The sequence below is a fragment of the Pan paniscus genome, chromosome 5 (assembly GCF_029289425.2).
Source record: "Pan paniscus chromosome 5, NHGRI_mPanPan1-v2.0_pri, whole genome shotgun sequence".
Lineage (NCBI taxonomy): Eukaryota > Metazoa > Chordata > Mammalia > Primates > Hominidae > Pan > Pan paniscus.
Genome location: NC_073254.2, coordinates 153,943,245 through 153,959,217, shown reverse-complemented (window position 1 = coordinate 153,959,217; position 15,973 = coordinate 153,943,245). Strand labels below are relative to the sequence as shown.

Here is a 15,973-nt window from a genome sequence, read left to right as displayed (position 1 = left end):
ATAGCAAGACAAACATAACAAACAGGTACCAATTATATTTAATATTTTGCTTATGTAAAACCTCTGTGAAATTTATGAGTTTCTCATGAGAATTTTAAATGTAAGATATCATGAATTTACAAAAAAAAAATCATACTATGGATACATATACCAGAAAAAAAAATATATACATATATATATATATATATTTTTTTTTTTTTTAGACAGAGTCTCACTCTGTTGCCAGTCTGGAGTGCAGTGGTGCGATCTCAGCTCACTGCAACCTCCGCCTCCCGGATTCAAATGATTCTCTTGCCTTAGCCTCGCGAATAGCTGGGACTACAGGCGTTCACCACCACGCCCAGCTAATATTTTGTATTTTTAGTAGAGACGGGGTTTCACCATGTTGGCCAGGATGGTCTTGATCTCTTGACCTTGTGATAAGCCCGCCTCAGCCTTCCAAGTGCTGGGCTTACAGGCATGAACCAATGCACCTGGCCCACCAGAATATTTTTAAAGCTCCAACTGGAAACTACTCAAATGCCCAATAAGAACGAATGATCTACATACAACTACATAGAATATAATATAGATGAAACTCACTAAGATAATGCTGAGTGAAAAAAGACACAAAATAGTAAGTGTAACATTTATAAATAGTACAAAAGTAGGTAAAATGCATCTAGTGTTAAAAGTCAGGAGACTGGTTCCTCTAAAGGGCAGAAGTGACTGAAAGGAACAAATCACACATTATTTCTATCTTGGTATGAGCATCTTGTATCATTCAATCCATAATTGATAAGTGTGGTTTCAATATCATAGAATACCTGTTACTGTGATACTTCCTGTTGAAAAAATCTGTAACGTAGCTCTTAGAGATTTTATCCGATAGCACACAGCAGGATGAAGTTCAGGTTCGTAACTACACAAAATAAGCCACAATTAATATAAATATTTATACCCTGACTAGTAATTTCAAATTTGGTAATTTTTCAAGATAAATTGCTTCAAAGACTTACCTGGCATGAGGTCTATTGTTCTTTGTGAATTCTGGCAAACGGATTTCAAATGGCATGTTACACACTGCCAGAACATTAACAACCTTAAAATCTGTAAATATTACCTTTAGGAGAGAAGTAAAACTCAATAAATTTATTTTGAAACAAACAAACAAAAAATCTGCTCATCATGGCAATCCTTAAAAACAAGGGCAAACAAGATAAAACAAAAACATTTTAAGTGTATGTTTAGTACTGTAAGTTGTGTAGCATGGAAAGCTTTAATTCAGTTTTTTAAAAAGCTCAAAAACTCCATTAAAAAAATTAAAACCTGAGGCATTTGCATGATCAAAACAGTATGGGTCTTTCTAATCATATGTTTAATTTTTTAATACTTTAAGTGAAATATTTAAAACTACTGAGAAAGGAGAGAGAATAGTGAGGGAAAAAGTTTAAGTCCAGGTCATCCTGCTAGAGTAAAAATGGAAAAGATGTCACTTTAAAGTCAGTAAATACAGAGTGTACACTGGGCTCCAAAAGTCAGATGTTTTTCTCATATGCAATAAGGCAAAATGACATTTCTGTGAGATTAGCTAGATGTTTATTTTCTTTCTGGGGATAGAGTGATAAATTTGTTTCTAACTAATTGGGATTTCTCTCAACACTTCTAATGTTACACTAAGAAAAGAAGTTCCAAGGCCGAAAATAATGCTGTTAACATTAATAACTTTGGCCACTCCAACCAACATCTTCGTTTCATCTCATTATCTTTTCAAACATTCCTCCTAAAACCACAATTTTGGGTGAGCGAACTATCCTTCAACTCAGCCTTGCACACAGCAGTTGCGCAAAGCCAGGAAACCGCAAAGTGGCAGCACTCTCAAATCACAGTACAACTCAAGCCTCTCTCTACTGCCACCCTCCTCAAGCACCAACCCCCACTCCCCACCAGCCGTTCAGTCTCTTCCTATCACCCTCTACTTCAGAGAGACTGAGTCATCAGCGGGAAAGGTAACTTCCTATCCCCACTTCTACAAACTTGTCTCAATCCCAAACAGCCTTGCCCTCATCTTCAGGGACCATTCTCATCTTTTATCTTTCATTTATTCATCATTTGCAAGTGACCTAGCAAGTCCATAATATGTAATGGTTTTATTCAAAGGTATACCTCTATCAAGTTATAGTGATGAGGCTGACATGCCAGTGACAGTCACGTTACAAGTGTGAGAGCCTGCCAGCTGGTGTGTCCATGTCAACGGCCTCTGCCATTCTCTATTCACCATTCTGACCTGGCATTCTTGAGATGACCAAAAACCATTTTGTTTGTGTACGTCAGAGGTGAAAACACTTAAAAAAGAGTTGAAAAGGAAATTAACTTGTGAGGAAACAAGTCTCTTTATGGGAAAGGAATTAGGGAAAAAGCTAGGATCCTTTACAAATACCCACATAGCCAAATTTTGCTACTAATTTTCACACTGAAGGGCAGTATTAAAAAACCTAGAAAAAGTTTAATCATAAGAATAGTACGCATAGTGATTTCTTGAGTCTATTACAATTTTTAATTCTATAAAAATAAATCCTTGAATATTTGTAGTTTAGATACTATTTGAAAACGTTACCTGAAAACCTAGTTTCTGCAGACTACGGGCTAAGCGTCTGGCACCAAATTTAGCTTCTTCTTCACTACGGTTTTAAGGAAAGAAAAAGATTATCAGTTACACAGGAAATAAATTTTATACTGAGGAACATAACAAACTTTACATATGATTTTGCTGTTAAGTCTAGGAAAATGTCCTTTCCATGAGGGAAAAAGTAAAAAATAAAAACAAAAAACCCAAGTAGCATTTACCTTGTTGCTCCAGTGCAAATAATTTTTCCTGAGGACCAAATTGTAGCTGTAATTCTAGGTTTTCTAAGCTTCATTAATACTTTCTGGGGGGAAAAAAAATCTGATTACCTCATAAGCATTATTTTTCACATAAGGTTCTGTTCTATATAGTCATATTAATGTCCAAATACTACTCTCCAAGCTTATCCAAGACTGCAATAACTGCTCTCCAAATCTACCATTCTGAAATCAAGTACAATACCGAACACAAAGAACATATTAATCCAAAAAGACATTTGATTAATTAAAAATACAAGGTATATAGAAATCTCTCACTCTATATACTTGAAATCAATGTACTCCAAGTATATAAACAATTCAACTCTCATTCCACCCCAGTCACATAACTGGAACTTGCATGGTTCCTCACACACACCAAATCTGTTCATGCTTCAGAAGCTTTGCAGTAGCTGTTGCTTTCATTTGGAATATTATCCCCTCAATATTCTCACTTCATTCAGGTCTCTTACCAGATGTCACCTCCTGAAGAGAGGCCCTCCCTAATCATTTCCCTGAAACACCCATCCCTTCATTGCTTTCTAATTCCTAATTCTACTTTCTGCTGCTTCATGGTACCCATCACTACTTTATATTGCATCCTAGAGTTGAGATGCTTATTACATACTCAAGTTCAACATCGGCATCTTGAATAAAGGAGAAATGTTGGAGCGGGAGATGTAACTGGAAATTCATTTAAAGCTATGGGTTACAATGAAATAACTACAGAGTGTGTATAAATAGGTCAAGGACTAAGCTCCAAGAAAATACGCAAATTTAAATTTTCATTCCAACTTTTCATTAATGGAAATATTTGTTAGATGCTCATTCTATGTAAGAAAGACATAAATGCTCACTGACTAACATAAATGAATCAGATGTTTCTGCTTAAAATTTTTGTTACATTTTGTGTTCTTCATTCTCTGTCATATGCCATATTATCAAACTAGAAAGCTATTAAATCTGGGCAGACTCAAAATTCACCAAAGATCAAGATAAAATTTGAACTAAAATACATTATAAAATTTCATATACAAGTGACTGAGAAACACTTGACTGAGTTTATCCTACATTTAATTGTCTCTCACCATCACCAGCTTGTCTATCAACTCAGAATTTTCAATTAACCTGCCTTAAAAAAACTACTTCCTTTCCATATGTCATGCTGAAGTACCAAAGCAGTGTTAGGCATATTCCTCTCTAAACTTTTGAGCAGACATATTTATTACTTTTCTAAAGGAAAGATGGGATTGCTGACAAACTTGAAAATCTTTGTGAGTCACTGAAATTTTTAATTGAATTTAATTCATCTTTACTTAGTTTCTAGTACTAAGAATTAATGACGGCCAGGCACGGTGGCTCACGCTTATAATCCCAGTACTTTGGAAGGCTGAGGTGGGTGGATCACGAGGTCAAGAGATTGAGACCATCCTGGCCAACACGGTGAAACCCCGTCTCTACTAAAAATACAAAAATTGGCTGAGCGTGGTGGTGTGCACCTGTAATCCCAGCTACTTGGGAGGCTGAGACAGGAGAATTGCTTGAACCTGGGAGGCAGAGGTTGCAGTGAGCTGTGATCATGCCACTGCATTGCACTCCAGCCTGGCGGAAGAGTGAGACTCCGTCTCACAAAAAAAAAAAAAAAAAAAAATTAATTAATGGCAATTTACATAGGTATCCTGGCATCTAATTTTTAAAGCTAAATAGAGCCTTGAGATACATTCTTAATTTTCATAACAAATGTGTAAAATACATATTCATCTCATCAATCTTTGGTTTATAATGACATCCAATGTCTTTTATAATGTTAATCTCAAAACACTAAGGTTTTATTATTACTTATTAATATTCAGGCTTTAAAATATTACAGGTTTAACAAAAACTAAAATTTAAGATGTCCAGGTTAAGATATAAATCATTATTATTTTCAGCAGTTTGTTATGAAAGAAAACCATCTACCTTTGTTAAAGAATATGACAATTAAAATATTATAAAAATTATAATATATATTAAGGCATCATTCAAATATAATTCAAATATAATCATATTTGAATAGGTACATGTGCGAATATAAAGGTCCCTTTCTTCAGTTAAAATAAATTGAGAGAACAATAAAATGTCTCTGTAACCAATGAGTTCTTTGCTGATTCAGGTACCAGCACTCTATGTACAAAAGCTTGCACCTCCATGAGAGGAGGGATTGCTTTTACAGGGCTCACTTCTGTATCCAGGACAACCAGCACATGGTAAGGTGCTCATAAACTATCTGTAGAATGAATACATTTTAGTATTAGTCATAGAACTATAAAATTAGGCTATGTAGTACAAATACGAAAACTCAGATACTTACTCCAACATCACGTTTATAAATTACATTTGCTCCTTCCAAAGCAATCTTCCTTAAGTTTAAATGACATCTTGTTCTAAAAACACAGACTACATTTGTAATTAGAATGTCCAATGCAACATCACTGTCTGCATCCATTGGGGTGGTTTTAAAATTTAGCTTTCCACCACGAAGATCACATCCTGAGAAATAAAACAAAATAAAGTCATTAAACTTAAATGTTGTTAATTCACTTTTCACAATTTTGAAATTGAAATGTAAAAAATGAATCTATATTATTTATTTTTCAAATGTTACTAGAATCAAATCATGTCCCTGGCCGGGCACAGTGGCTCATGTCTGTAATCCCAGCACTTTGGGAGGCCAAGGTGGTTGGATCATCTGAGGTCAGGAGTTCGAAACCAGACTGGCCAACATAGTGAAACCTGGTCTCTACTAAAAATACAAAAATTAGCCGGGCATGATGGTGCATGTCTGTAATCCCAGCTACTAGGGAGGCTGAGGTGGGAGAATCACTTGAACCTGGGAGGCGGAGGTTGCAGTGAGCCGAGATCGTACCACTGCATTTCAGCCTGTGAGACAGAGACTCTGTCAAAACAAACAAACCAAATCATGTCCTTTCTTTTCCCCACTAAAAATGTCATTTTTAAAAAAGCTAACATGACATCTAATATATTTCAAAATCTAGGCCTAACTTTCATTCCTTAAACTAAAAAGTAACTTTTACTTGACAGGAGCTTGCCAGACTTATCTCCTGCTATTCACCTCTACAAACACTACGTTCCAGGTGTACCACAGTAATGACAAATCCCCAAATGCACCGCGTTCAAGGGTTGGACTCTGGTCCCAATGTCTAACCATTAGTGGCATATAACCCTTCTCATGCAACTTGCTGGTACTATAAAAAATATGACACACTTCTATTTCAAGCAGAGTAACTGACTTAAGTTTAAAGCAGCAAAAATATGAATAACATTTACTAACAGACTTTTCTCATTACTAACCATTCATTCATTATTTTCTTTCTGAACACCTATACACTGAAGATAATGGAGGGAAAGAAATAATTAAGGCAAAGTCTTTTGTCCTCAAGGAGTTTGCAAACTTGGGTGTACAGGAGGAGCTCTACCAAGTAATTTGCATAATACCATTTTTATCAAGATCAGAATCTTCCAATATGTATTTGCCGAGACTCCTATGATTTATACAAACAAACAAGCCCCAGTTTTTACTAAGTACGTGACTCATGACCCAGCTAAAAAATTCTCTTTGCATTTTCACACTTCAAAAAATAAACAATGGCAATTTGACTTAACTCACAAAAAGATCAGAAAATGATAAAAACATACTATAGTTGTCTTTAAAATTCCTTGCAGCCACAATGTAAAAAACTAGTATTCTTTATAATAAGGATTCAAATTATTATATAACTAAAACAGTGAAGGGGCCAAGAGTCTAAATAAAGAAGGTCTTGTTTCTCTGCCTTTCAGTTTCTGATAGAACACAGTGGCAAACCAGACCAAGACTTCTGACACCTCTATAAGACCATATGGCATTCAATTCTGTGTATCAATTGTACCTCAACTTCATTATATTTTTTCACTCTTATATTCCCATATTCCCCTCAATCTGTGTATCTTTTTGTTTTTCTGTTATTTGTGCATGTCTGAGCTACCTCAAATAATTTTTACGTATGAGGAGTGAGGCAGGGGTGACAATAGGAACTGATGGATAGATATATAGGCAGACAGATTAAAAAGCAGAGGCACAGGGCCAGTTTATTACCATTGGTCTTAAGCACGTGCAATGTCTGACTCACCACTTAATAGCTATCAGAACTTGGGCAAGTTATGTAACCTGTGTCTCAGTGTTCTCATATGTAACATGGAATAGACCATGCCTACCACACAGCAGTGTTGTGAAAATTATATAATGTATGAAAAGTACTTAGCATATATATCTAGGATATTGTAACAGTAAATGACAGTAATTATTGATGAAATAAGTTCAAATCAACAGGCAGAGGATTTCTTAGCACTACTTCCCATGATTACATTAGAGCCCAGTTACTGAGCCATCTGGACAGCAGCAGGTTTTCTGCTAGGCTCCTGGCTGCTTACCCCAACATCCATTCCACCTTGCCTTCATAATGATCAGAGCTCAGATGTTTAGCTGGGTACAATGTGGCAGAAATAAAATACTATAGATGTCAGCCTCCCTGGCAACAACTGGTATAGCCAACTGGCCACCTGAATATGTTCTGGTCAATGAGACATAAAATAAAATGGTTATGTATCCTCTGGGAAGTCTACTTAGAGCAACCAACTAAGCCAGCAAGGGCTCCTTTGCCTTTCTGCCCTTTTTCATTCTTGCTGTCTAGAGGTTGGATGAGAGCTAGAGCTCAAGTAGCCAATTTTGCACCACAAGACAATGAGGATGAGGATGGTAGAACAACAAGATAGAAGCAGCCTGGGCCCCTGAGGCTGTGAATCTCCTTATTATCCCTGTTCTTCTTAATTCTAGACCTCATGAGTATGAGAGAAAAATCAGTTTCCCTCATGTTGGATTTCTGTGATATACAGCCAAACCTAATCCTAACTGTTGCACATCCCTTGAGGATAAGCTACCACAAGGCAACTACTGAAGAAGAAACTTCATGCGAATCAACTATCAAATTTACTATTTTACTTGTTTTTATATCAAACAGGAGAAAACAAATTGACTCAGATTTACTACTTTGAGTTCTACTCTACTCTGAATTTACTACTTTGAGTTCTGCCTGAGGGGACAACACTAAGGACAATATAAGTAAAACTAAGTCAAGAAAAAAAAGGGTAAAGAAAATCTGTGTGAATGCAAAAAAGAAGCCTTGAAATTCAAAATTGGTGATTTTTCATCATTTCAGCAACTTAAATTTTAAAAATAAGGTCATGGGAATAGTTCATCATAAGTTACTAAGTATTCATATTTTATAATATGAGTAACCTGAAAAGCAGGCTCAGAAAAGATTGCTTTAATAAGAAGTTTTCAATTAAAGATGCAATATAAAAAGTCAGTACTTTTTTAAAAGAGGCAACCTACATAAAAGACCACATTTTTCGAAGCATGAAAAAAGGTCCACTTGCAATCAGTTCATCTGTCTTGTAGAACGAGAGCACAGAACTGGATATTAACAAAGATTTACTTTCTAAAGCTAAACATATTATATCCCTTTTCAATAGGATAATTAGAATGACAGTCCAACGAAACAGACAAATCGCAATTTCTTTTTTTTCTTTTTTTTTTTTTTTTTTGAGACCAAGTCTCGCTTTGTTGCCCAGGCTGGAGGGCTGTGACGCGATCTTGGCTCACGGCAACCTCCGCCTCCTGGGTTCAAGCAATTCTCTGCTTCAGCCTCAGGCACCCACCACCACGCTCAGCTAATTTTTGTATTTTTAGTAGAGACAGGGTTTCACCATCTTGGCCAGGTTGCTCTTGAACTCTTGACTTTGTGAGCCACTGCCTCGGCCTCCCAAAGTGCTGGGATTACAGGTGTGGGCCACCGCGCCAGGCTGACAAATGGCTCAGTTTCTACAAAGCATCTGATTGCCTAACATGTCCCTTGTATTTTTAAGTGTAGTGACATAATTTATCGATGGGTTAAACAGGTCTAACTAAATATTAGTAGTTCAAAGGCTTAGGTTATTCTTGAAAACACAGACTCACCACTTTGTTTAAATTAAAACAAGAAAAACAATAAAACAGCTAAAGGAAAGATGGAAACTAATTCCCAGAAGGGAACAAATATTCCAAGTTGTTTATGACTATGATGGTACCTACAGTTAAACACCAGAATCACCTATTTCCCCTACTAAATTCTAAGCTTCTTGAGGTGAAAGACTCTTTTATAGGTCTATATATTCCCACGACTCAACATCGTATCTGAAACATTGTAAATGTTCAATTATTTGGTGTATGAACGCTATGAAATCCAACATTTCAAACTCTTAACTATATTAAATTTCTCATCTACCTAGAATTCCAAATTATTTCTTTTAATTCTAAGCATGAAAAAAAAAACTGTTAGCAAGGCTGAAACTATTTCCAAAGCCACCTATTTTCACTGAATGCAAAAGAGTTAACAATCTTTTTTTCCTACAAGCCCTTTGACACAACATTCATGAAAATGCATATACAGTACATTTCATTATATTTCATGGTGGTTTATACATGATTTTTTTAACTGGTTGTATAGATTCCAAGAGGAATGTGTTTAAGCAACTCCACCAAAAATACAGCATTTGAAAGTGACATTTAAACTCACAAGGCTATTAAGCCTGCTAATCATGGCACTACCATATATTTAAGATATACAAAAAGGCAAAAAGAACACAATGAACATCTATGTACCTATCACTCAGCTTAAAAAATAAACATTACAATACAACTGATGCCTCCCCATGCTGTTCTTCCAAATCACATCCTCCTCACCTTTCCCTCCAGAGAAAGCCTCTACTTTCAATTGCAGTCTTATCATTCTCATATATTTCTCTTAAACTTGTTATACACAGTGTTATATTCCTAAATCCAATTAATTCTTGATTTTTGAAAGATTATTGATGAATCTGGTTTGCTAATACTTCATTTACTTATTGGGTAGAATTAGCCTATACTCTTCCTTTCTTGTATTGTCCTTATCTGGTTTGAGCATCAAGATTATACTAGACTCATTAGACAATTTAAGGTGGCTTATTTCTTTTTTCTTTTTTAATTCTCTGGAAGACAGGTTAGAAGACATTACCTGAAGATTATCTGGAACTGTTTCTTGTTTGATAAATTTTTAAGACAATTTCTAATTTTTAAATTAGATTGAATTTAAACTTTTAAATTCAATTTCTTTAAGAGTTTTAAAATAATTCATGTCTCTGTTTTCTTTAAGTCTATTTTGCTAAATTAAATTTTCCATTTCTTCTAAATTTTAAAATTTACTGGGCATACAATTCTTCATGGTTGTCTTAATAATCTTTTGAAGTCTCTGTTGTAGCCTACTTACCCTTTTTTCACTGTAGTATCATTTATTCCTGCTTTTTATTGCTCTCGTCAATCTTGCTTTTTTTCCACTTTGGTTTCTTCTCAGAACAAACTATCAGTAGATGATCCTCTTTAGTGAATTTTTTGCCTATGTCCATTGTTTCCTTCCTTCCACAGATTTAATATATTCTTTTTCTAATTTCTTAAATGAAAGTATTTAAGTTGAATACTTAATACTTTAGTTTTTAACTGTCTTTTCTTGTATAAACATTTAAGACAATTATAACCCAGTGTCTTAGGTGTGACTGAAGTTGGATATGTGTTTTCATTATCCCTTAATTCTAATGATATTAAAATTCATTTTTTCTTAGACTAATCATTTATTTAGCAGTTCTTTGCATTTACTAGTAATTGAGGAAATGCTAACTTAAAAGAATAAGATGACACTTATATTGGCAAATATCAAACGATGTTGAAAGTGTGAGTAAATCAGTGTTCTCTTACAGTCTGGTACAAAAACTTTCTATAGGAGATACTCTGGCTGTGTGTATTCAGATAATTTAAAATGTAAATATATGTGGAACTACAGTCAACCAGTAATAATAAGAAATAACTGAACTCGTCTGGGCACGGTGGCTTACGCCTATAATCCCAGCACTTTGGGAGGGCGAGGTGAGTGGATCACGAGGTCAGGAGTTTGAGACCAGCCTGACCAACACGGTGAAACCCCGTCTAAAAATACAAAAATCAGCCGGGCGTGGTGGTGCATGCCTGTAATCCCAGCTACTCAGGAGGCTGAGGAAGGAGAACTGCTTGAACCCAGGAGGCGGAGGTTGCAGTGAGCTGAGATCGCGCCACTGCACTCCAACCTGGGTGACAGAGCAAGACTCCATCTCAAAAAAGAAATAACTGAACTGACCAAAGTATAATAAGATGATATATGGCAATTTTATTTATAACAGAAACAACCTGCACATCCAATGAAAAGGAACTAGTTAAATACAGTACAGTCTTATATAATAGACTACTAAATGGAGTTTATAAATTACAAAGCTAGACAGATGTAGAGATGTAGACAGAGGTCCATAATGTTTGCCAGAGTAGAAAAAATTATATGTCTAATTATGAGTTCATTTTGGCTTATGTATCTACATATGCACTTACATAGTTATATCTGCCAAAATGTTAACAACTGTTCTATTCAGAGAATTGGCACAGCAGGGTGACTTTTTTTTTTTTTTTTGGTAAAGTCTGGATGTTTTAAAATAAAAAAACAAATATATATATATATGTTAGGTTTAATATAAGAAAAATAGTTGTTCCCATTCTGATTTAAATACAAATACCAATTATTTGCCCACTGCCCAAGGCCTAATATTAAGACATAGCTTGATCAGGTGTTTTGTCCTGTTTCTCAAGGAAATGGCTTAGTGTGATTTGTCAAATATCTTCTCATAAAAAAAGCAAACTTCAAAACTGTAGCCCTTCAGGAAGTGGCATATTTCTAGCTTTCTATTAAAATGCATCATAGAAGTTAAAGCACATTCTTCCCCACTCAAAGATTTTGTGTACAAGAACACATCATCTGTATTTTTGGTCCTCTTTCTAGTGGTATTCAAAAACATTACTCCAGCAACTACAATGAATTGAAACCTTAACTGGAAAACATCGCCACCTTCTGGCTTTTACAACAAATTGCATCAAAGACTACTGCATTTAAAATTTTCCACACCAGGAAAGATATTTAAACTGAAAGGCCACAATAAACCCTGTCATAAAAACGAAGCAAAAATAAATCTAAAATCTAATTGAAAGCCAAGAGAATAAATAAACCTGAGAATACAGAAAAGAAGAATCTAGCTACTTAAAGTATACTCAAGTTGAAGCTGAGGATACAGAGGAATGGGCCTTAAGGTTCTAACCACAAAATTACCATCTATGATCTAAGAAATGGCAGAAGCAGGGGAGGACTGATAATAGACCGATTTGCAAACACAATAGGAACCCACATGGTCTCCTAGAGATAGCTCTTTTCTAAAAGAAAGACACGCCATTCAAAGTAACCTCATATCCTTTATAAAGCTCCCCAAATAGTAGATTAGGAAATAGACATTTTGTGTCCCAATCCCAACACATTACTTGACAGTCTCTCAACACATGCCTAGAATCAAGATGAAGAAAAGCTAACATTTGCCTTTTAGAACGATGTTCTTTCCTATCTGTTTGATAGTATAAAATAAGCCTTATAAAAGGGGGCTCTGACCTAGTGTTCCCATTTAGATATGTGACACTGGGCCACTTACCTAACCACTCTCTAAATCCTCATTTTCTCATCTATAAATTGGTGATAATACCACCTGTACCTCACAGGGTGCTTTTAAGGATTAAATATTATTATCCATGCCAAGTATATAGCATACAGTATGTGTTCATTAAATGGTGGCTATTACTGACAGATGGATTCACCAATAGTTGAATATTAATTGTATTATTTAATGAATTGATGCAAAACTTGAGAACAGTTACAGATGAGGGGAAAAAAACAAACAAACAAACAAACACCAAGATCATAATAGGTTAGGCAAGGGTCAGCACACTACAGCCAATGGGCCAGTGCCTGTTTTGCAAAAGTTTTATTGGAACACAGCCATGCCCGTGTGTTTCCATAATGACTACGCAGCACAACTGAGTAGTTGTGACAAGAACCAAATGAACCACAAGCCTAAAATATTTACTCTCTGGCCCTTTAAGAAAAAGTTTGCTGATTACTGGACAAGCCCAAAGAGGCACTACCAACAAAATAAAATTTATCACTGATAAATGTAAGGCCCTTATTTTTAATTAAAATGACAAAATGTCTGTATAACATGGTCCTTGATTAGATCCCGGTTTTAACAAATCAGTATAAAAGATATTTGAGAGAAATTTGAGTGATTTGAGTGGATCTGAATAGATCTGAGTGACATGAAATTATGAAATTACTGTTAATTTTGTTAGAAGAGAAAATAGAGTGGTTATGTAGACAGACTTTTTTTTAGAGATGTAGACTCAAATACTTGGGGGAATGTCTTGTCTGCAATTTAACTTTAAAATCTTTCACTGTTTGAACTCAGTAACAAATACATTGAGATACAATTTCAGATGACTCTTGATGTCTGGAATCTTGCCACCAAACAAATTTGGATAATCTATTCTAAGATAAAGCACAGACTTGTATAGTAGTTATCACAGTATTTTAGGACCAAAAAATGCTGTATTACTGCTTCACCTTTTAACGATTATTAGATCAAGATGACAGAGATTACATCCAACTAAAAAGCTTTTGCACAGCCCAGGAAACTATTAACAGGGTGAAAAGCCAACCCACAGAACAGGAGAAAATATGTGCAAATTGTATATCTGATAAGAGATTAATATCCAGAATATATATATGAAATTCAACCAACTCAGCAAAAGAAACAAATAATCTGATTAAAAAATAAGCAAAACACCTTAACAGACACTTCTCAAAAGAAGACATACCAATGGCCAACAGGTATATGAAAAAATGTTCAACATCACGTATCATAAGGAAAATGCAAATCAAAACCACAATGAGATACCACCTCACTCCAGGTAGAATGGCTATTATAAAAAAACAAACAACAACAACAACAACAACAAAAACACCTATGTACTCGTGAGGATGTGAAAGAAAGGGAATACTTTACACACTGTTGGTAGGATAGTAAACTCACATAGCCATTATAGAAAACAGTATAGAAGTTCCTCAAAAAATTAAAAATAGAACTACCACATGATCCAGCAATCCCACTGCTGAATACATATCCAAAGAAAACGAAATCAGGATGTTGAAGAGATTTCTGTACTTCGCTATTTACTGCACCACTATTTATAATAGCCAAGATATGGAATCAATCTAAGTGTCCAACAGTGGAAGAATGGATAAAGAAAATGTGAATATTATTCAGCTGTAAGAAATCTTGTCATTTGTGACGTTAGTGAACCTGGAGGACATCATGTTAAATAAACCAAGCCAGACACAGAAAGACAAATTCCTCATGATCTCACTTGTATGTGGAATCTTAAAAAAAAAAAAAAAGTGTTATCATCGAAGCAGAAAGAAGAGTGATTAACAGAGACTGAGGAGAAGAGGATGCGAATGAACGGAGGTTGGTCAACTGATTTAAAATTACAATTGGATTGGAGGAATAAGTTATGGTGTTCTACTGCACAGTAGGGTGACCATGGTGAACAGTAAAGTATATCATAAAATAGCTAGAAGAGAGGCTTTTGACTGTTCTTACCACAAAGAAATGATAAATTCATGAGGTGACAGATGCCCTACCCTGATTTGATCACTATACAACAAATCTGTACCTCATAAATATGTACAATATGTACAATCATGTGTCAATTAAAAAATAAAAAACCAGCCTGGGCAACACAGATAGACTCAATTTCTACAACAAATTTTAAAATTAGCCAGGTATGGTGGTGCATGCCTGTGGTTCCAGCTACTTGGGAGGCTGAGGTGCACTGAACCTGGGAGGTTGAGGCTGCAATGAGCTATGATGGCACCACGGCATTCCAGCCTGGGTGACAGAGTGAGACCCTGTCTCAAAAAAAAAAAAGCAAAAACAAAACAAAAACAAACCTTGGTGACAGATATATGAGTGTTCATTACGCTACTCTCTCCACATTTCTGCCTAAAAGTTTCCATAATAATTTCTAACAGCTGTTTAAGATTAGGACTTTATTTAATAATAGGTTATATTAAGACAACATGGGGTTCAAAATGTACTGTATTACTTAAACAAACACATATACACATAAACTTAGGTTAGATAAGAATGTCCAGACCAAAGAGAGTAATAGCCTTTGCTATTAAAATATCTACAATATCCAGAATTTATCAAATTATTATTTAAAGATACTAAAGATATTATTTCCAAATATCCAAAGGAAAGTACGATGGTGTGAGATATAAAAACAGTGAGCTGTGTGAAGAAAATCTTAGGACATTTAGCATAAGAATGGAAAAAGAGTAGTTGTTCTCAACTGAATAAAAAAGAAAATTGACAGAGTCAATTGAGGTCACATGAAAGATCTCATGAAGCCACACAAAAAACCACATACTTAACACTACAAAGTGGTGGGCTCCCCAGAAGATTCGTGTCCAAAAAGGGAAGGTAGAGCTAGATAATTAACCAACAGTTAGGAGTGGCACAAAACAAGTCTTCTATTAGGTGAAAGATGAGACTAGACTGATGGTTTTTAAGATTCCCATCTAATTCTAAAATCCCAGGAGCCTAACATATTAGATGAAGATACATTCTAGACAAATGTAGGAATTATACAGTAAATTTCCATTTTAATTCTAGAATTATTCTGTTAGTTTAGATAAATTATCATCAATTCTGAACTCACCACTTTCCCTTCAGCATGCATTTGTGTTCAAAGGGGTAGTAATGGGAGAGAGTTAGATGCACTAAGGTCTAACAGTTGAAAACCTTGCACTTGTTTGGCAGGGTGACATTCTATCATGAGGATATTTTTATGTCTGGCCCAAGAGCTTATACTTTAGGAGTCAGTCCACAGGGTTGGCATTTTTATAGTCTAGCCACATGAAGAAAATTTTACCAACAGTTTGCCTGGCCATAAAAAACCTTGTATCTTCCAAAGAAAAAGACTATATTTTACCACTCGTAAAACATTTAACAAATGCTTAAGTGAAAGCAAAAGTATTTGATG

General features: G+C 35.2%; 1 protein-coding gene across 3 annotated transcripts in view; it reads right to left on the bottom strand.

The window, feature by feature from the left end:
* TBPL1 (TATA-box binding protein like 1) overlaps positions 1 to 15,973 on the bottom strand; it is a 36,496-nt gene that overhangs the window by 1,984 nt on the left and 18,539 nt on the right. For all 3 annotated transcript variants that reach the window (XM_063605467.1, XM_014345461.4, XM_034962877.3), the window contains 5 exons: positions 5,213 to 5,391; positions 2,827 to 2,909; positions 2,597 to 2,660; positions 999 to 1,102; positions 807 to 901 (listed from right to left, as the gene is read on the bottom strand). In XM_063605467.1, the coding sequence (XP_063461537.1) occupies positions 807 to 901; positions 999 to 1,102; positions 2,597 to 2,660; positions 2,827 to 2,909; positions 5,213 to 5,347 (481 nt within the window). In that variant the 5' untranslated portion in view covers positions 5,348 to 5,391. The remainder of the gene's footprint in view (positions 1 to 806; positions 902 to 998; positions 1,103 to 2,596; positions 2,661 to 2,826; positions 2,910 to 5,212; positions 5,392 to 15,973) is intronic.